This window comes from Neltuma alba, unplaced genomic scaffold (genome assembly GCF_004799145.2).
Source record: "Neltuma alba isolate B1F8T4 unplaced genomic scaffold, ASM479914v2 tig00004658_pilon, whole genome shotgun sequence".
Lineage (NCBI taxonomy): Eukaryota > Viridiplantae > Streptophyta > Magnoliopsida > Fabales > Fabaceae > Neltuma > Neltuma alba.
The window spans coordinates 27,840-48,615 of NW_021633804.1; the positions used below are offsets into that span (position 1 = coordinate 27,840).

General features: G+C 36.1%; 4 protein-coding genes across 4 annotated transcripts; all 4 read right to left on the minus strand.

Moving 5' to 3' along the window:
- Nucleotides 1–3,501: 3,501 nt before the first annotated feature.
- Nucleotides 3,502–8,394, minus strand: LOC114745398 (probable WRKY transcription factor 56). Its single transcript, XM_028933548.1, has 2 exons — nucleotides 7,687–8,394; nucleotides 3,502–3,935 (listed from the first exon to the last, which is right to left on the minus strand). Exons 1-2 carry the CDS (start codon nucleotides 8,199–8,201, stop codon nucleotides 3,758–3,760), a joined length of 693 nt encoding a protein of 230 aa, XP_028789381.1. The 5' UTR covers nucleotides 8,202–8,394; the 3' UTR covers nucleotides 3,502–3,757.
- A 2,082-nt stretch (nucleotides 8,395–10,476) lies between these two features.
- LOC114745400 (39S ribosomal protein L46, mitochondrial) lies at nucleotides 10,477–14,177 on the minus strand. The gene is made up of 7 exons (XM_028933552.1): nucleotides 14,094–14,177; nucleotides 13,726–13,881; nucleotides 13,152–13,217; nucleotides 12,432–12,506; nucleotides 11,525–11,654; nucleotides 11,311–11,436; nucleotides 10,477–10,940 (listed from the first exon to the last, which is right to left on the minus strand). The coding sequence occupies exons 2-7, from the start codon at nucleotides 13,872–13,874 to the stop codon at nucleotides 10,797–10,799; spliced, it is 690 nt and encodes a 229-aa protein (XP_028789385.1). The 5' UTR covers nucleotides 13,875–13,881; nucleotides 14,094–14,177; the 3' UTR covers nucleotides 10,477–10,796.
- A 782-nt stretch (nucleotides 14,178–14,959) lies between these two features.
- On the minus strand, nucleotides 14,960–17,827 carry LOC114745406 (uncharacterized). Its single transcript, XM_028933561.1, has 5 exons — nucleotides 17,319–17,827; nucleotides 16,432–16,586; nucleotides 16,255–16,321; nucleotides 15,577–15,628; nucleotides 14,960–15,467 (listed from the first exon to the last, which is right to left on the minus strand). Exons 1-5 carry the CDS (start codon nucleotides 17,668–17,670, stop codon nucleotides 15,341–15,343), a joined length of 753 nt encoding a protein of 250 aa, XP_028789394.1. The 5' UTR covers nucleotides 17,671–17,827; the 3' UTR covers nucleotides 14,960–15,340.
- A 729-nt stretch (nucleotides 17,828–18,556) lies between these two features.
- LOC114745407 (sphingoid long-chain bases kinase 2, mitochondrial-like) lies at nucleotides 18,557–20,673 on the minus strand (the record flags this gene model as incomplete). Its single annotated transcript, XM_028933562.1, is given in 8 exon segments — nucleotides 18,557–19,008; nucleotides 19,515–19,615; nucleotides 19,784–19,906; nucleotides 20,023–20,137; nucleotides 20,225–20,265; nucleotides 20,268–20,311; nucleotides 20,447–20,487; nucleotides 20,595–20,673. Coding segments are annotated over 8 exon segments (674 nt in total), but the record flags the coding sequence as incomplete, so codon positions are not given.
- Between the last annotated feature and the right edge of the window lie 103 nt (nucleotides 20,674–20,776).

Genomic DNA, 20,776 nt, shown 5'->3' on the forward strand with positions numbered 1-20,776 from the left:
GGAGATTAAGGGATGAAGTTATATATGTGTATATATATAACTTAATTTGTGCATCTCGGCAAGCAGGCGTTACTTCTATTTATGCAGAATTTTTTCAGACGTATGCGACAGGTTAATGGCCAAAGCTAGCCCGCAATATATATGATATTAAAATTGTACTTAATGGAAAAATAACACTCTCGATCCTCCTCTCTGACGATAATATACATGTATATATAATTATATGGGCGTGTGTGTGTTAAGTGTGGCCATATCTTCAAATTAATGTGCCCTTAAAAAAAAAAAAACGAAATTAATGCTTGCATAAATATATATATATATATATATTTGTGAGAGGTGCTTTCTTTAATATTGATTAGGCTACCCCATTAGGACTAATTCGTATATGGGCAATTTATTTAGCTTGCCATTCTGTTTAAGGTCGCGAATCGGGGGAATTTTGCAAATGAATATGCAAGAAGTCGGTACAAAAGGGATTTCAATAATTAATCACACACGGCAGATCTGACAATAAATATTTATTTTCATAAGCAACAAAGTGCATGGAACCTAGCTTAATATACAAGGGGTACAAAAGGGAATACATAAAATAATGTTCCCTTGATTGCGGCGATTACTCCGAATAAAATTCAATAGCGAAAGAATATTGAATTGGAGTTAAATAGTTAATCACTACTCCTAGGCATAACGCCAGGCTAAAAATAATCAATACTGCACTACCTTACTCTTCAAGAAGAATTGAATTACTAGCTCCCGCGTTATGTAATGGCCAATTGAAAATTAAAAAAAAAAAAAAAAAACTACGGACTCCCTCAACTCTTGCATTTTAAAAGTGTGAGCAACAAACCAGCCGGCATTGTTGGGAAGATACCATGTTCATAAAGTACTACTTTTTGACTTTTTCACATTGTTATTTTCAATTTTTCATACATCTATTCCAAAGGATAACACAGAACATCAGTGTGTTTGATAATTAAATACTACCTCCGGTCCTAATTATAAGACCCAGTTGACTTATTTGAGGAAATTAAAGAAGTAAGTTAAGTTAGTTATTTGTAATAAATAAATATTGTCATTACTAAAATATCATTGTTAATTAAGTGTATTAGCTAGAACTATCATTATTAGAAGGACTATCTTGGAAAAAAAATACATAAATATAAGAGACAAAATGGATTGGGATCTTATAATTAGGACCAAATAAAAAGTCAAACTGGGTCTTATATTAAGGACCGGAGGTAGTATAGTAGTAATATAATTTGAGAGGGGATGACGATCTGAGTTAAGCCGAGCTCAGACTCGGACTGAGCGGCAATTAAAAAGACATTGCCATTTTTTTTTGCTAAAAAAGACGTTGCCATTCATATACTCTTCTGCGTATTATGTCGAGCCCATTCTTCTTTGGGCCACCCAATGTAAATAAAATAACTGTTGTGGGCCCACTCTTTACTGGCTCAAGCCCGGTTGCTTAGCCCAGACTAAGAATTCTACGCATGCGACTCGCTCACAGTCACACCGGAGGGCATTACTGCTTTCTTCCTTTCTTTGTGCTCGCCTCTGTTCTAATTAAAGAGCTGTGGCGGCGGCCACTTTCAGAGGAAGAGGAAACTAGCAAAGTTGCTGATTGGGTGTCATACGGTACTTGGGACTTTGTTAGATTAGCGACAACGATACCTAGTAATGCTGCTCAGAAATTAATTAATCACGTACGGTCTTACCCCCCGTGATAGAGGCTGGAAATAATACTATTTCTTGGAACGCCACTGATGACTGGAACTTCACAGTGAAGAGTGCTTACTTTATACTTGAACAGTCCCCTAACAATGCTTTCCAATCTACTCTCAAAGCAGCTATATGGAAGTGAAGAGGGATAAACGCATCAGAGTATTGGTCGCTTTTAATAATCGACTTCTGCAAACACATGGAGGAGCATGTGGTCTCAAGCTCCGCCGTTGTGTCCTCATTGTGATGATGGCTGTGAGGATGTGTTGCATATCCTTATTCCTTGGGCACTCCGAATACGCAAGATCTTGTTTGGTTACATTTGTTAAGCCCCAGGTATGATTCTCAGTTTTTCTCATCTTCGTTACGTGATTGGTCTGCTCTAAATTTGAAGAGAGATTTGGGAAATGATCATAACGGTGATTGGCAATTTATTTGGGGTGTTTCAATCTGGAAGCTTCGGTTATAGCATAATAATGCGGTGTTTGATGATGATTTTATTAAGCCCTCCGAGGCAGCTTTTATCATTTTACATGCCTGGAAGCACTGTGTGAAGATACAGGATTTTGAATCTGACTGAGACTCCTCCCAGATTAATAATTCTACCTGGACACCTCCCCCCAGGGATGGGTTAAACTTAATGTGGATGGTGCAGTTACACATTCTCAGAACAGAGCGGGATGTGGGGGCAGAAGAATGAGCTATTTTTAAGGGTCTCAATCTTGCTTGGGATCTTGGTTTAAAGAAGGTCATCCTCGAGTCAGATGCACAGAACTTGATCAAATGGTTCTTTAGAAGATAGAGGTAACCTGCTCTTTTTGCAAATCAAAAAGTTCATGCGATATCCCAGGGAGCTGCGAGTTTGCTATATTTCCAGGGAAAGAAACAAGGTGGCTGATCAGTGGAAGGAGTTTCCAACTGTTCCTTTTTAGACGGGAGTTCTCTCAATTTGAGGATCTTAGCGGCTAACGAGTGTCTGGGATCTACTCCCCATGTTTAGTCTTTTTATTTTCTAGGCTTCAAGACTTCTCCTGTATAAAAAGCAAAAACAAGAAAAGAAAAAAAAAGGCTCGCCTTTTTTCTTTTTTGTTTTTCTTTCAAGCTATGCCTTGCTTAGTTTTTGTCATTAATCATGTAATTAGGTTCACAAATTTTGTTGTTAGAATTTATTGATTTTAACTTTTCATTTGTAATGTCTTAAAGGGACAATACTTTTGTTATAAAAAAAAAGAATAAAAATAAAGTTAGTATTTATCCCACGAAATTTTAGGAGAAAATAGTTACGTTATTTAAGAAATAATGACATTATTTCCATTTTTATTACTTTAGAAAAACAAATGAGCAAAATGTGTTTATCTTAAATTTGACACCAATATAAGGGGATATAAAGTCCATAGACATGGGTATGAATCTCAAAATTGAAAAACTGTTCTTTTTAATATTTTGCTATTTAATCTAAACCGTCTTCACGAGTTGGCCTAGAAATCCAGCAGCCAATAAACTTGTACTCCTATGGTACTATTCATAGGATAGAGAGAGATGGTTTTTCTTGATCCTATTTATAAGTCACTTCATTAAATTTTTGTTATCAATGTACTATATATATTGTCCTCCATTTATTAAAGTGTAGATGGTTTTTTTTTTTAAAAGTCTATATATGAAATATAGATAAAGTTGAAAAGTTGCTATATTTTAATGAAAAGTTAATAAAATTTAATGTTTTCTTAGTTTGTGTGAAACATATTAGAAGTCCCTTATCCAGAGAAGTGTGTGTATATATATAATTAAATGATTAGAGGCACTGTATATATAAGTTGTACGTATACACAAATTTATATGTTTACAAACAAACAGTATGTAAAATGAAGCGTAGAAGACATATAGGTAGAAACAAGCCAAGCAGTTGAAAGAAGATGAGTGTGATCAACCTTATTTTACAGACGTTTATTCTTTCTGTACCTTTTTTGTTGTTTTTCCTGACATCAGAAACATTTGAAAGGGACGGAAGATGATGGAGGGGGCAGGTGGTAGCTAGCTAGAACCTGGTAAGGAATTGGATCTGCTTGAGGAGAGGGGTGAGGGTTTCCATGAGCTTCTCACACGGGTGGTTGTGAATTCCCTCGTACGTTGTCACCACGATGCCTGTATCTCTCGACAACCTCTGCACCTGTTTCTTCACATTGCATGTGTGGTGCGTGCATCTGTAGTAGCTCCTTTATTTTCCATTGTTTCCATTGTTTCATGTCAAACACACCAACCCGCCCATGTCAATATTATATTTATATATACATATATATTCACCTCATTCATATATATATATATATATATATATGCGCATGTAATTAAACCTAATTAACAATCATAAATGTTTGCTCAAAAAAAAAAACAATCATAAATGCATGTTCTTATATGGATTTGGATTCAATCAGAAAAGAACACATAGTAATACTACCTCCAGTTTTAATTATAAGAGCTAGTTGGCTAATTTGAGGAGATTAAGGAAAGAAGTTAAATTAGTTATTTGTAATAAATAGATGTTATTTTTTCTAAAAATATCCTTACTAATCAAGTATATTAATTAGAACCATTATTGTTAAAAAGATTATCTTAGAAAAAAATACATAAATATGAGAGACAAAGTAGATTAAGGTCTTATATTTAGGACCAAAATAAAAGTCAAACAAGGTTTGATATTAAAGACCGGAGGTAGTACAATAGCAGCAGTACACCATTCCATCTTCAAATTAAAGAGCTTATCTTTTTAAATTTTAGGACAATTATTTATAGGTATATATAAACTTGAATACCAAAAGTTATATGTTTCTCCGAATTATTAGTTTTTCAAAATATGTGGGGCAGATGGATTATTGATGAAGTTCTTGCCGAATTCCTAATAAGTTTTCATGAAGACGGATGGATCTACAGGATCACCAAACATCACCTACTAGAAACTGATGCGAACATATACATAAATCGCATGATGATGTTATGAAACACTTAAAACACAATTAGCTTAACCAATTTTTTTTATTAGTCTGACTTTTCAATTCCTGACAAACAGCCTCTTTTCTTTTCTGGGTAATGGTCTCTTTGACCATGCAATAAACTCTACCTAAGGAGGTTTAACTAATTATGCTCTGTGTGTGTATCCAAAGCACCTTTTTTTTTTTTTCCTAAAAAGAAAACTCTAATACTTTTACATTCGGTTTCACATAAAAAATATGTACACGGTTGAAGAATCAAGTGTGTGTGTGTGTGTGTGTGTGTATCATGCACCCACTGTAAAGTGATTAATTAAGATTTAAGAAGGGAAAAGTTATTTTTCCCCAGACATCTATTATTAGAGGAGAAGAGATTATCAGTGTAAAAGGAGTTCGTTTCACAGGGTTTGGTTGATTTTGGTTAAGACTCGAATCCAACTGATAATGTTTTTGCACTGTCCCGGCCGGCCCTGAATTAAACTGATAGTTCTAATTAACTTAACAAATTGATCAAAAAATGAACTTAGAAAATATTGGACCTGGTTGGCTTAGTTAGTTATTTAAATATGCATGGATATCCAATATAATTTGATAAAATTATCAATATATTATGCATAATAATCTATTAAAAATTCATAAGTCATAAACAGTATAACATATCTTGGATTTGTGCACCACATAGGGTCACACGCATGCACTTCCTGCAATACATGTATTTAATGCACGATAGCATCTGTTACATAAGTTAATATACTTACGACTTCACAGTTAAAGGAGAAAATTCGATTAAAAATAGTCATACAAACACACACACACACACTCAAGAAATTGCTAAAAGAAGTTTCAATAATAAATTAAATTTAGACCAGATTAATGTCTCGTAAAAGATATAGACCTAATGAGTATTAAGTAGGATGATTAGAGAGTATTTGAAAGTTAAGAAATGCAGGTTGAACCAGTCTAATTACAGGTCTGAATATTGCACTCTCTATGATGGTCCAAGCTCTTATATCAAGACCTGGATTCTTTCAAACTCAACCTAATTCATCTGTTTATTTCTTCAAACTCTTAGTCTATTTAACTAAGTTAATCTGTACAATTAACAGAGAAAAACGTTAAATCTGATGTTTCCTTTTACTTGTTTGCCCTAAATGTGTTATATATTTCTGGCATACTCTATCTTATTCTTCTTTGTACTTAATTATAAGAGTGTAATGATATGACTTATGCATAGGCATCTGTCTTTGGGTTAAAAAAAAAAAAGAGAGTTTGAAATGACCTCTACGAGATGCTTAAGTTTCAAATTAGAGGCTATCAAAAGTTTAATTTATGTATTAGTGACACATGGAATATGCTGAAAAAAGAAATTAAAAAGAAAGTTTTCGTAGTTTAAACATACTAGTCCTCGCAGGATGGATATTTCAATTTTATCATTTTCATTTTATTGGGGTTCATGCTCTTATTTACCCCTTTGTCTTTTAAGAAAAGATGTCAAGGCATATAGATATATCTCACCGGGATTATAAATTTGCGTTTCGGGTCCATAAAAACGTTGTGGTTTTACTGTCTTTTAACGCTTACCATAGGTATCTTCCGTGATTATATGCATTTATTGTTACGTTAGAGATCATTACTTGTCATCATCCTAGCAAGTTCCCCGTAAGAAGTAAAACAACTACTTTTTTATGCTATCAACATTGTAAATTAAACTTAGCTTGTTTTATTTATGGATACCTGCACTCTCCCCAGTAATTTAATATAAAATTTTCTCATCATTTTTTTTCTTCATCAAACTAGTTACTCTCTCATCTCTTTCTAACAAGTTTACAATATAACATGTCTCGTCCAATAAATTACTACTTCTGACCTAATTAATCAACCCAATTCATCTAACTAAGTGTTTGTTTTTTTGAAGGCAATTTTGATATTTTACAAGAAATACTTAATTTGAAATGGTTAATTGGAATTAGTTCTGTTTCCTCGCCAACGGGCGAGCTCTCTCTCCCCCTCTCCAGAACTTTTGTGAGTGGTGGGAGTTTTCTCTTCCTCGCCTCGGCGCGAGCGGCTGTGGCGACGCCTCCCTCTCCGGCGTTTATGCCGGAGGAGGGGGCGGCCGCCTTTCGTTTTCATTTTCAGTTTCGGTGGTGTTGGGTTTTTAATGGTGGTGTACTGTGTTTTTCCTTTGTTTAAGGGCTTTCAGGGACTTTCTCACGGCGTTTTTTGTTTTACTGGTAGTTTGACTTCAAATGCTTCCGATCCTGAGCTGATGCCTTCGGGTTGTGTTTTTGGGGAAAGGGTTGTGTTGATGGCTGTCTCTGTTGCTTTCCGATCTATCTCTCAGAGGACAGTTTGTGGCTCAGTTTATTGGTGCGAATCCAAGGCATCAAAAAAGAGACCAGTTATCCTATAGTGGTGCTACTCGTCGTGAGGTCGGCGGTGAGATCTCCTATTCCTCGTTCTGTGTTTTCGTCTAGTTGGCTTGCATCTATGGGTGTTTCTCCTCCCATGAGTTCTCTCATGGTGTTTCAGCAACCACTTTGGGTTGTTATTTTGCCTAGCAGAGGGTTGGGTCCTTTGGGATGGTTCATTCGAACCCCCACCCCTTTTAATGGTGTTGATGCCGGTGACGGCGCCTCTTTCCCTGCAGATTCCAACGAGAAGACGGTGGGCTTATTTTCGGTGACCTCAGTGGCGGCTGTCCCTCTTGTTTTTAGGTTTAGTTTTTTAAGGTTTAGGGTTTTCGGCTCTGGGCTGTTATTAGCTCTTCTTTTGGACCTCTTTTTGGGCTTTGTACTTATTTACCTTTAATGAATATTCCTCTTTTAAGGTCAAAAAAAAAAAATGGTTAATTGGAACTTATATAAAAAAGGGAAGGAGTAATTTGTTCAGAAAACATTACAAGTGACACGAAGGGAATATATAGAGGCAGTATCAAGGGATTAAAAGAAAAACTTATTAAAGCACAGTTAAAAGATACACAAACCTGGGATATACGCTGTTCTTGACAGCTTTCTGGCCGTACTTCCTCCAACGATAACCATCGTCGAGAATATCATCAGCACTTCTGGTCTGAAAAGCAAACCTCGGCCTCGTCGACTTCTTCAGCCTACCTCCTCCTCCTCTTCTTTTCTCTTTATTATGACTCTCCTTTTCCATATCCTCATGACCTCCATTCATTTCACCCATTAAAGTCGACGATGATAAACCACCAACACCACCACCTCCTCCTTCCATCATTGGCTTGTAACTGCTTGTAATATTAACGGCGTCCCCAACCCCAACCTGAAAGTTATTGCTCTGCCCTGAGAATATGTTAGCCCAGTCAATGTCAAGCAGCCCTTGAGGGTCCAGCGGCTTTTCCAGCACCGATGACGACGATGCTTCCACCCCTGGCGGTGAGCCCGGGAAGATGAAGGTAGGGTTTTGAGGCGGCGATGATGGAAGCAGCGGCGGAGGTGGAGGGCTTGGTGGGTCCACCTGCAGGAGGTGGTTTTCCATGTTGTTGAGCTGCGTTTTCTAGGGTTTGGCTGTGAGAAACGGAAAGAAGTTGATAGAGAGAATGAAAGTGTGTTTGAAGGTTGAAATTTATAGAGAAAACAAGAGGAGGAGAAAGGTGGTGGGTGGTAGAAGAAGTTGGGCAGACATTAATACTAAACAAGACAGATAATATATATATATATATATTAAATGAATTAATTTGATCAACTATTTTTATGGACATATAAATGTTTGTGAAGGGAGGATTAGTTCATTGGTGATAACGAAAGGAGAAGAGGAGGTTGGTGGGTAAGGAACGCTTACTTGTGAGAAATGGGAATGAATGTGAGAATGAAGAGGAAGTACGGGAAGGGTTTGAGGCAGTTGAACGGAAGTAGTTGAAATTTAGGTTGGGTTAAGCATGGCTTACAAGATAGCTTAATTGCCTTCCTGTTAATTACTACTTAATGACATTCATTAGCTTAATTAACTTTGGGCTAATCACTTAATACACAACATCTATTCATACCACCATGGTCTTGGGTGGTCAATTCTCATCATCCCTAAGACATCTCACTATTTACAACTTGCCTCAACAACCGTACACCATTCTTACGTTCATTCATTTTGTTCCTTCCATTTTACGACTCATTCAACTCTACTTTTTATTTCATAATTCGCACGTGCTGAATTCTTTTTCTTTTCCTTTTTTTTTTTGCTGGTGGGATGCTCGTAAAGTTTGAGTTTTCAAATTTTTTGAATTTGGATACTGGTAAAGGTTGTATTGCTAATAAATGCTATATGCGTATCATTTTGGGAAACCAATGGATTATCATATCAAATTAGATGGTTTAAATTTAACATGGTATAAAATTAATAAATTTTGAAAAATAATAACACTATGAATAATTAAAGGATGAAGGTGCAAATATACCTATGAACTTATACCAAATGTGCGCCTGGCACCATAAACAAACATTGGGTGCAAAAATACACATGATGGTTTCAAAAAAATTGCAAAAATACAATGACTGTTAATTTTTGTAACAATGACTATTTGTTTGATCGAAGGCACTGATGTGGATGCTGACATGGCTTAGAGAGTCTAATAAAAAAGAGTGAATGTGCAAATATACCTGCGAACTTTTGTCAAATATATGTCAAACACCAAACATAAACCCAGGGCACATAAATACCTACTATCATTCTAAAGAACCCTAAGATACTATAGTTGTTTAATTCATTAAAAATGATTGTCTAACTCAAACTTTTGACCAAACAAGGTGACCTGGACGTTAAGTTAGTATTTCAGTCTTCCTCCTTCAAGTGTAAGTCCCTCCTTTTTGCAAATTAGAGGAGATGTGACAAGAACAACTGAGAGAGAGTAGGGTTGCTCTCTTTAGAAAAAGAGAGATTTTGATAGATAAAATGATGGAGCAAGTTTTGTGAAGAGTTTTAACTTATTTATTTTCAATGGAAGTGCAATAGTGAGGAGAAAACATCATTGGGATCGGAGGGAGACTGAAACGTGATCATTTGAAAGGAGAAGCAAATTGCACTTGAAGGAGGGAGACTGAAACACTAGCTCAAGGTCCGTGTTACCTTTTTTAGTTAAAAGTTTGAACTAAAAAGTCATCTTTGATTAATTAAACAATTATAGCATTTTAGGATTGTTTTGAAATGATCATAGATATTTTTGTACCCAAGGTTTGTTTATGATGTCAAGTGCATATTTGGAACAAGTTCATAGGTATATTTACATCTTTATTCTTTTTTATCAGACCTTCTAAGCCACATAAGCATTTATGTTAGCATCTACGTCAACACCTTCGATCAAACAAACAATCAACATTACAAAAATTAACGGTTGGGGTATTTTTATAACTTTTTGAAATCATCATGTGTCTTTTTAATCCAAGATTTATTTATGGTATCAGACACACATTTAATATAAGTTTATTGGTATATTTACAGCTTCACCCATACTTAAAATGAGTCAAATTGAGAGCGTGACTTGCACAAACTCATTTTTAGGATAAATCCAAATATACCATTTATGGTAATGAAATACAAGTTCAATGAGAGAGAAAAAAACTGTTAATTTCACAAAATCATGCGATCTTTTGGAAAATTTAATAGTCTGCTGTGAAAATAGAGAAACGCTAGCCGATCCCGGCCCATAATGAAGTAAGACAGACATATACAAACCCAGTTTGACATACTGCATAGGCTATCATCCCGGCCCTTCACGGATGACTTAAAAGTAAATATACATTACGGGAAAAAGCCCCGAAACAAAATCAATTTTTTAAAATTAAATTATTATTATTGAGAATAAAATACATAAGGTGCACAGAAGGAAATGGAGTTTTAAACAGCGCCCTTCTTGCTTCCAATAACTCAAGAAAGTTTCAAAAATTTGCAATGCCTCATTTAACTTGAAAACAAATTGAAATCTTCAATTGCCTCTAGCAATTCTATATTAGCTCGATCCTCTCTTCGAGATCCTCTATATTCATTCTATCAACTAACTCGCAACGATCTTAAAATTGATACATACAGACCATGGAGCTCCAAGAAACAAGTCCCTGTGTAACTTCGGCGTAGCGATTAATATCAGCTGATGATCATCTTGTTCAGAAATTCAGCATGGTCGGGAAAATATTCCATCAGTTCATTCTTTGTCACCCAAACAAAATCCTCACACTTACGAATGTTGAACTTGTTTTTTGCAATTACTTGTGACTTGAAGAAGAATTTCTGACAAGATTTCAGCAAAAAAGAAGAATGGTAAGCATAATTCACAGTGAGAAATAAATGCAGCGTGGGATCACATGAAAAAGCCAACTTCCATATTCATGCAGTACAACTGCACCAAGACAAGAAAGAAAGAAAAACCCTCAAAGATGGGTAAAAAAAGGTATTTGGACTAGATTTAGGAGAAGTCCTAGAGGGTTGAATTTTTATCAACTCCTGGAAAAAAAGCTCCCCAAATTTTATGATTATATTTAAAAACACTTGATAAAAAATATCTAATAATTGTACTTAAGCTTTTCTCCTATGAAATTACGTATGACCAGAGGCTAAAAATTGCAATAACAAAGCACTGAAAAATTTCTCATCAAGGCACCTTGAAGGATGCAGACCCTGGCGCATCATCTGTAGACTGAACAACCATATGGGCCATTGGAGCATTTCCGACAAAATAGGTGCTAGAAAGATCTCCTATGACTGATTCCAAAGCAGACTCAGCACACTGCAAATTGTTAAAAACTATGAGGGGGGAAAAGAAAAGGAAATAAATGTTAAAGAAAAAAAAGAAGAAGTCATATAGCAGTTTCCACCTTGCGTAGTGTCTCCTCTGATTCATAAACTTTTTCTGGAAAATGCCAGACGGGCTTTCCACTTGGAGCCCCATATGGTATACCTTTCAAAAGAAGGTACAATCTTCTGTCAAGAGCTCTTTGCAATGACCTGAAGGGGTGTAATTTAAAAATGTTTAATAAACAATTAAAAGAGTACGCCAAACTAATGAGTTTCCACATCTTTCAGATTCTCAAATTATACAAGCTACTGCCACCTCATTCACCATATGTAAACATTAAAAGTTACATATACGAGCATTCTTCATTATCAATCAAACCAACATGCGCAAGCATGTTCAACATTGCAACCCATTCATATGTAACAAGTAAACACCAGTAACCAAAAGGCAAGGCCATAGGTATGGCCTATGAATAAAAAGAAGAATAAGAGTGCATTATTATAATAATAAATGGCAGTTTAAATTAACTTTGCCTGACAAAGATTTAGTTAAAATATAACTAGGCCATACTTGTATGTCACTAGTTTTACACTAACATATGGTATAAAGTTCTACTAATGAAACAACAATTAATATAACTGAGGCACACACAGGAGTAGTTGGCTGCTAAACCAACCCAATTACAAATAATCAAGTCAAGTAATATGAAAGAGAACCCATGCAATAACTTATTAAGAATGCCCTTAACTAATACCATCCAAGAGGGATGGACAATTGCCCAGTCTGAAGGATGCTAGGATAAGGTAAAATAAATACATATTTCATTGGATTGACATAAATGTATGACATTTCGGGTCCCTGTATGTAGAACCATTTCATTTTCCCTCATAAGTTCCCGAGTATTCTTGCCATTTTTATTTTTTTTTTAAAAAAAGAAAGATACCTTCTCAGGGTAAATCATGCAAATCCAGCAACTTAATGCATACCTTCTATCATTGCTTTTGTCAGCTTCAGTGACTCGAGGAGCTGGCACATAGTCAATCTGATAGTCACCTTTCCCCCTGGATGTAACATAATATTTGCATAAAGCTATGCGAAATCAAATACTTATTTTTACTTTTTTTCAATTATCATTATTTATCTCTTTAATGGATGCATACAGGAAAGAGAAGACACTAAAAGAAAGACTATGAAGGTGAAGAAAGTAAAATCATGAGAACAGGTTGTAACCATATTGCCCCAAACTAGGACCAAACAAAGAAATACAAGTTATAGTTGCACCAATTCATTTTTCAGGTCATAAGAATTACATTGATGCAACAGCTAGAGTTTCACTGCACCATACGGTTTAATAAGGACAGTGGAAAACAGTAAGACATATTAATAAGATAGCATATATAAAATTACAAGAAGTTCCCACTCAGGAGCACAATAACAGATTGGGGCAGTTTTGAAACTGAATTAACATTTGCAATTCAATAGGAAAAAGGAAAGGGAACATTGGAACCAAATCAGTTCTTTTTATGAGTCACAGCATTATAAATTAATGTCCGGTATAAATATCTAGACTTAATGATGTGACCATAAGCAAGTACGCCAAGGATTGAGATCACCATAATGAGGGAAACCAGGAAACATAACAATCATATCAAAGCTTGGTATTTCAACATCAAGTATTAAAAACATAAATAAAAACAAACTAATACCTTGCATTCGATCTGTCTAGAAACTCATCTGGATATCTGCGCCGATACTGCTGTCGCCACCGAAACCTAAGCATCCCAACCCATAGTAATAAAAAATCATAGTTCTAAGACAATCATCAACAGAATTGCGACATAGTAAATGGCACAGAGAATGTAGAAGAGTAAAATAAGAACCACCACTGCAACCATCGGTTCTTCAAGTATGCTGAGCAAATTCAACCACAACAAAAACACTCATTTAGTTGCCTTAAAGATTGGAAGAGGCAAGAACTTGATACTAAGTTACGTGCATTTTATAGTTCCCTTCATTTGGGTCTGTCAGAATCCCGTCCAGATCTAGGAACTATGTACTAAGAGACAAGTATTTCCTTTTAACTTCTGTAAGCTAAAGCTCATGATTTTCCCTTTAACACTCTCTTCCTCCATTTCTCCCGCAAAAGAACAGCTCTTTCTATGCATCTGTTAGTTTGATCACTTCGTTCACTCCAAAAAGACGAAGAAGAAGAATCCCAACGCCTACATTTTCTCAGCACACAAACAGATAGAAGATAACAAATGCAAGGGGAAAACTCACGAGAATTCTTGAAAGGCATAAACAGCAGGATCGATTTTGGGAATAACCACGGGCAGCCTCTCGAAAAGCACAGAAGCAACGATTTTCTCGGAGCTGGTAGTGCTAAATCCTCGCCTTGTTAAGAAAGGTCGAACCAACGATCTATGCATCCTTAATCTGATAAACACAGAAAAAGTTCCATCAAATAGCCAAAAAAATGAATAAATATGCCGAAACGGAGGGACTATACACTTCGCTTCTTAAAGAAAGAGAATATAGTTCCTTATTACAAAAATCATAAGCCTTTCGAAAATGAGCAACTTGTTGCAGAGTGAACAGTGACGAAGAAGAAGAAGAAGAAGCAGATGGAGGAGGAGCTCATGTTCAACCTGAAGCAAAGGAGTAACGAGCGACGGCCCTTGCTATCGTGACAGTGCGAGTTCGAGGGTTCTCGTTTCCCCGTATTGTTACGACTCCTTTTTCCCAACCATGTTTAGGAGGTTTCATTGGTTAGCTGGGAAAGATTTTAATTATTTGGCCAAAAAAATGAAATATTTAAAATTAATTTCTGCTTATGACTTCTCTAGATTTTCTTTCACAAAGAAATTTCATCAACAGCTTATCTCATTTTTTTGGTGAAAAAACACGTATTGTTTTGAGGGCCTGTTTGGGTATCTCAAAACCGTGGTTTCAGAAGCACTTTTCCGCAAAACGAGATAATCTCCTCCATATATTTACTTCGTAATCGGTAAAAACACTTCTGAAACCATGATTTGGTTTCTATCCAAACGCACCCTTAGTCAATAATAATTCATCTCCAATCCCCAGCAAAGTGTTAAAAAAATATATCCTAAATTCCTGCACATTTCTAGGTTCCTCTAAATTAGGTTTGTTTGGATGTGGATAGATCATAGAACTATTAAACAATATGGAGAGGCAATTAATATCATCATTAGAGAAAATACTGCTGACTATTTGCTAACGAGCCTCACCGATAACATATGTATACTAACCAGATAAGGATTAAAATGCTACTTCGAATTAGTATATATATAGAAAAGTCAAATGAGTGTATAAATTGGCTCGCCAAAAATGTTTAACCTCATGATGTTAAGTTGTTAATATTTTGTCCTTCACAGCTTCCTCTAGGTTGTAGAAGGCAAAGTGGATCTCAAGTAACATCCTGTGTTTTCATCTGAGAAGGATGAATATGTGTGAGACATGATCCATCAAAGGTGCATGCACACCGCACGAATTTACAATATCAAGTCACAATACCGTTAATGCAGGGTTCGTTTGAATTTGCGATTGGATAAGTATCATGTCATAAACTATTTAGCTACACCTACCCACTTGTTACAGTGAATCCCTATGATACAAGTGTCATGTCAAGTAACAACCATACATAAGAAAAGAGAGAGAACTGCTAGACTACGTCGACAAAGCATTTATACACTAAATCTCAGCTTCTTCCTATGCTTCAAGGTTTACTCTTTTCGCAGATAAATTGCTTTTCAGTTCGGCAAGAGATTCGTATCAGGTTACACAACAAAATTCTGCTGGATCCTCATAAGCACCCGAACTCACAACTTATGGACGTATTGTTGGCACTTTGATGCAAATAAAAAGCCTTTGCTTATCTAGAGCTTCCCTGGATATCTTTCAACCACCTATCCACCTGATCTCTTATGCCAAATCCTCGGCGAGGCTTTAGAATTTGCTTAAACAAAGCCATTTTTGGAACATTCCAGTGCTCCACATGCCTGAAGAATTTGCAGATTTGCAGAGATGTGAATGCAAAAATAATTATGTGGGTGAAAACTAGAAAGCAGAGTGGTCATGAGCTTGACACTAATTAAACATTCCACTTACCTGCAAACTCTTCCAGATTGTGCATCAAAATAGTATTCTGTATATCCCGTTGCTGGAGTTTAAATCAACATGTCGTCAAATTACATGGCGCATCATATAGTTAAATTAGACTCATTCTTCGTAATTAAGAAGGCATGTTTTCTCATGCATTGTATGGAGTTTTAGATGAACCACGTTGTTCATAAAGGTTAATTGTAATTAAAAAGCAGAAAAAGGGGGAAAAAAAGGGAGAGAAAATGAAAAATTACATTGACCTACGCGAGTTTTTTGAAACCTAAATTGACAAACCCCTTCTGATTCAATACCAAAACCTCTTTTTTAGTCTATAGAACCTGGACTCATCCTTTCCAGCAGTGAAAATATTGCAGTAACCTCCCTTCACTTTTTCATAAATATTAAGTCTGCCTTCTGGTGATTTGTAGTTATGGGCCACATTGAAACTGAATTAGGCTGCTAGGTGTTTCTAGATGGCAAAATGCATACATGGTACAGGGACTGGCTGCAAATTTTGCAAAACTCAGAGAAGCTGAAAAGCAATTTACTCAAGAGAATAGAAAGTTCAAGTAAAACACGGTGATCTATATAAAATATTCTATGGCGAGATTAAACCGATAAGGAAAACAGCCTTTCGGCCTTCAGTGGTTTGGTTTAGTTGATGGGAAAGCAAGAAAAGCGTACCAGAAAGAATGGGTCTCCATGGAAACGATAAAATACAGCTGAATCGCCAGTGGCCAATTCCCTTATCCTGCAAACAAACCAGACATGTAAATCCATAATATGCCCATTGACTAAACGGGCCACTTGCAAAACCAAAGTTAGTAAAAGCAGCAGCGCAGTGTCAGAGGTTGATCTCACCTCGAAGTCTTCCCACTTCATAAGCTTCATGTTGGACGTTACAAGAAGTGATCCAAAATTAGTGCAGTTCCTTTTAAAACGTTGAAGCCCTTTGAAGGAGCCTGCTGGATCAGCAAATTCACAATCCTCTTCATAAGCATTCAAAGTGAGGTTTCCTGAGGGTGAACAAGACCAGGTTACCCAGGCGAAATGCCCATCAGAAACATCTAAAATCACTGACCAGAAAATATTCAAATTTGCTAGAGTTTATCTGAGCAATCACTTGAGGCTGCTATGTTTGAGCTTTATTCTATGTCACTGGAAGGACACTTTAACCATGTGACGCAATTTCTACTTCTATAGGGTCTTAAGAGAATTTCAGACTTTTTTCTAGGGGTTTTTGAGTAAGCAGCAACTGGCACAACTCTTCACATAATGGGGAAGCAGGACAAACCCAAGGCATTTTTTTTAAGTTCAACCCAATTCCATTGAGAGAAGCCAAAGCTACGTAAAAGATATTATGTAATAATAGACTACTAGGGGACATGCCAAAACTACATAAAAGATATTATGTAATAATAGACTACCAGGAGGCATGCAATATTGTCAGAAATATTGACGACCGGCTATTTTAACCAGAGGGATGACAGTACCCACATTTTGAGCGAATACGGGAATGGCAACCAGAACTTGTTCTAAAAGATTTAGCAGAATAGCATTTTACTATCTTCACTAAATGATGTAAAATATCCTTAAGCATACATTTATGGATGTATGCATGTACGAAGGATGCAAAATATCTTTGAGGAAGCCAATTCGTAGAATCAATCATCTTTCAATATAGGGTTTTACTCAAACTAGGAACAGGAATTAAGAATAAACTTGAACGAACCGTGTTAGGGAAAAACCTGTAACGAAGTAAGACTTTTCAAAGTCCTCTTTGATGGTTGCCACAACCGCAGCACGATCAACTGCCCCTGAACCATCTCCGGCAAGCTCAAGAGTTCTCTCAGGGGCTTCCTCGATTGAAGGGGAACGGAAGACAGAAGCGGCAATACCAAGAAGTTCAGAACCATACCATGCTATCTTGAGAAATGCATTTTGAGGTTCAGAATCTTGTTTTGTCGAGGAATCGGTAGTTGGATTTCCTCCATTGCACCGCAATCTATAGGTCTTGCGGGGAAGCTTCGATGGAAACATCAAAGTATGATGGGAATTGAGGCGGGAACAAACGGAAGCTACGGAGGCAACACTTGCCATCCGAGAAGTTCATGGGGCAACAGTAACTCGCGCGGTTTGTCTAAAAATCTGACATTTCTGGTTTCTAAACAATTTATAGCCATAGAAAACAAGAGGAAATGATTTTTCTGGATGAAAGTTGGAGAGAACATCTTTCCAATTTTTCAATTCGGCCTCGTCGTTCAGAAGTAATTGTTCGCCTCGCCAATGTCAACCCAAAAAAAATAAAAAGAAAAATGATAAGAAAAAGAAGTTGGAAATTACTAATCAACCAGATTTCTGTTCAAGCTAATTATTTCTTCAATTTCAGTATCTTTTGAATCAAGTTCTTTTATAGTAGCCTTGAGTTTGTAGAGGAAAACTTCGCTAATTACAGTTATCAAAAATTAAAAATCATTCACAGGACATGTAAGAGAGATGATAACTAGAATTTTCTTCAGGATTGATGTTGTTATAACGAAAACGATACAATTTATAAATGATAGCCAACATCCACATAAAATATTGTAAATGTAAGGGGATGCCCTTCCTAAGCTCCATACAAATACATAGGAGGGAACACTAAAATTAATAATTGAATTTAAAACACATTGAGATTTTTAACTGAATGGTGTGGAATATAAGAGGATTAATTTTGCATATGACGCAACATCATTTATACTAATAAAATTTAAAAATAACGACCAAATTAAAAAGCATAAAAACTATATATAAAAAGAAAAGTTACCGTAAAAAATATACACAGATCACAGGTGTTCAAAATGAAATCCTCCCCTTGGGTAACCTCTACAAATCATCTTTATGCAAAAACAATTTCGAATTCCTTTGCTTAAAAAGAGAGACGGTTCTGAAAGTGAAAACTAATAAGTAAAAACACTTCTAACCCAAAATTAACAACTAAACCCCAACATGTGCCATTTGCAAAAACGTATTCCCCTCCTAAAATATTGTAAATAGCGAGCTTCAGGGACTACAAGTCTACAAGCGTATTTGACTGGCAAATCAAAATAGCTCCATCTCATCATGAAAATATTTTCATGTTCTGAGAGTTATCTTCCCCCTCCCAAAGTTGCCTATTATATTTCTGGAAACTGTTGCCAGTTGCCACATTGCAGCCAACAGAGCCTTGACGGCAGGGGAGAACTCATCACCTCCTTCCCCTTCATTCTCTTTTTCAGGAAATTCTGCACATTACAGTGACATTCTGCAGTTCTCCTTTTTTCTTTGATTCAGCATATCATCTCAATAGCAGCTGGAAGAACACGAATTTTTCTTGGAAGGAACCCCAGGTGCTCCCCATCAGATTGAATGTAAACCCCACCCTTCCCAGAAATGTCCTCTACCTCAATAGAGTGTACCCTACAACACAAAGATCATTATGACTGAGCATCATCACAAATCGTGAGCTTGACATTGCATTAAATAATTAAACAAAATAAAAAGAAGGAGATGAATAAAAGAGTTCTTTAATTTAGCTGGAAAACCTAGCATATTCACAAATTATCATGTAAATCAAACACAATAAATGCCAGCTCATACACCGGAGTTCAGTTGCATATTTTATCATCCTAACATGCAAAGCAGTTTGCTCATTAATGATGCTCATTGATATCCAAATGAATCAGTTAAAATGCCACTTGTATCGTAAGGGTCATTGTTATCCTTGTGACATGAGAAGAAAAACTAAAAACGATCTTGGGTAAATGATATTTACTCCTACATGCTATGTTACAATTTAACACCGCCATGTAATTTAACATCATTTGTCATCTAAAGTCTAAAACCTCAGCATGCAATGAAGAACTAGCAAGTAGAGGTGTGACGATTGAAGAATGGTATGATGCATTCACTAGAAAAGATTTTACCTTCTCGAAGATACATTTCTCACAGACAAATGTGTACCATTGTACAGCTTATGTAATTTGAGGATGAAATCATACCACTTAAAGTTTTGAAGAATAACAACCTGCAGAATTTGGAAGCCAAAAATTCTATCAACTTCAAGTTATTTAAATAATAAATAAAAATAATTTTTTTTGAAAAAAAGGCAGGACAAAGGAGCCTCCTTAGCCAACAAAATTTTAAAAATAGATGCTAATATTTATCAAGGAGATTTTAGAAAAAGGCATTTCACCTCAAGATTTCCACTATGTGGATCAGCATTTGGTGTAATTTTCATCCCACCCCCGAAGTATTTTGCATTTCCAATGCAAAGAGCTGTAACTAGAGGACATGTCTCCCAGTCACCTTCATTCATCTACAAATTTTCACATTTAAAGCTTATGTAAAAATTTTTCGTGCATTAATGTGAAGCCTGAATAGGAGACTATGCTTTGACATTTATAGCAACACAAATCAATATGTTACACTGACTTTGATTCTGAAATCCTGGTTATGATGCCCCATAAAGGCTTGCAAAGCGCCAATGACATAGCATAGTTTACCAAATCTCTTGTACCTAGAAGCATAAAAACCTGCCTTGGCACTCCTGCAAAATTTTGTAAGGCATGTATTTAGATAATGACCTGAATCATGACTCGTAAGTCTCCATCTTGAATTTCCAAGTTACACTTACAAATGAATATCAGCAACATTAATGAAGTAGTGGTCTTTCTCCAGTTTTCTCCAGTAATGACACCAACATCTATCCTTGATCTCACCCCTAAATAACTCCTAACATTAGCATTTCTATAGGGAAACCAAAAGCAAAAATAGTAAAAGGTTTTTCAGCAAGATCTGCCAATCATGAACAATAACATGAGAAGAATAGACCAGCAAGGTAACTGAAGATCAACACCTTTAGAAATGCGTTCAATGGCCTCGTAAGGATCATTTTTCCTGGCAAAGGAAACAGACGCGTCCATTCCAATTAATTCTCTCAGGTTGTATACTCCATAGATGTTACGGATTAAAGAAAGAAATAAGGCAAAGAAACCATAACTAACCACCCAAATGTTCGTGCAAAATCAGAGCCAGTACCCAGGGGAATGAGCTGTACAAAGGCAAACATAGTTATATCATCCGCTGAGAAATCCAATCAGAAGATGTGTTACAGATGACTGAATATAAGACCACATGCACATGTTTCAAGGAGAATATCGCATTATAATAGCAATTACTCACACCA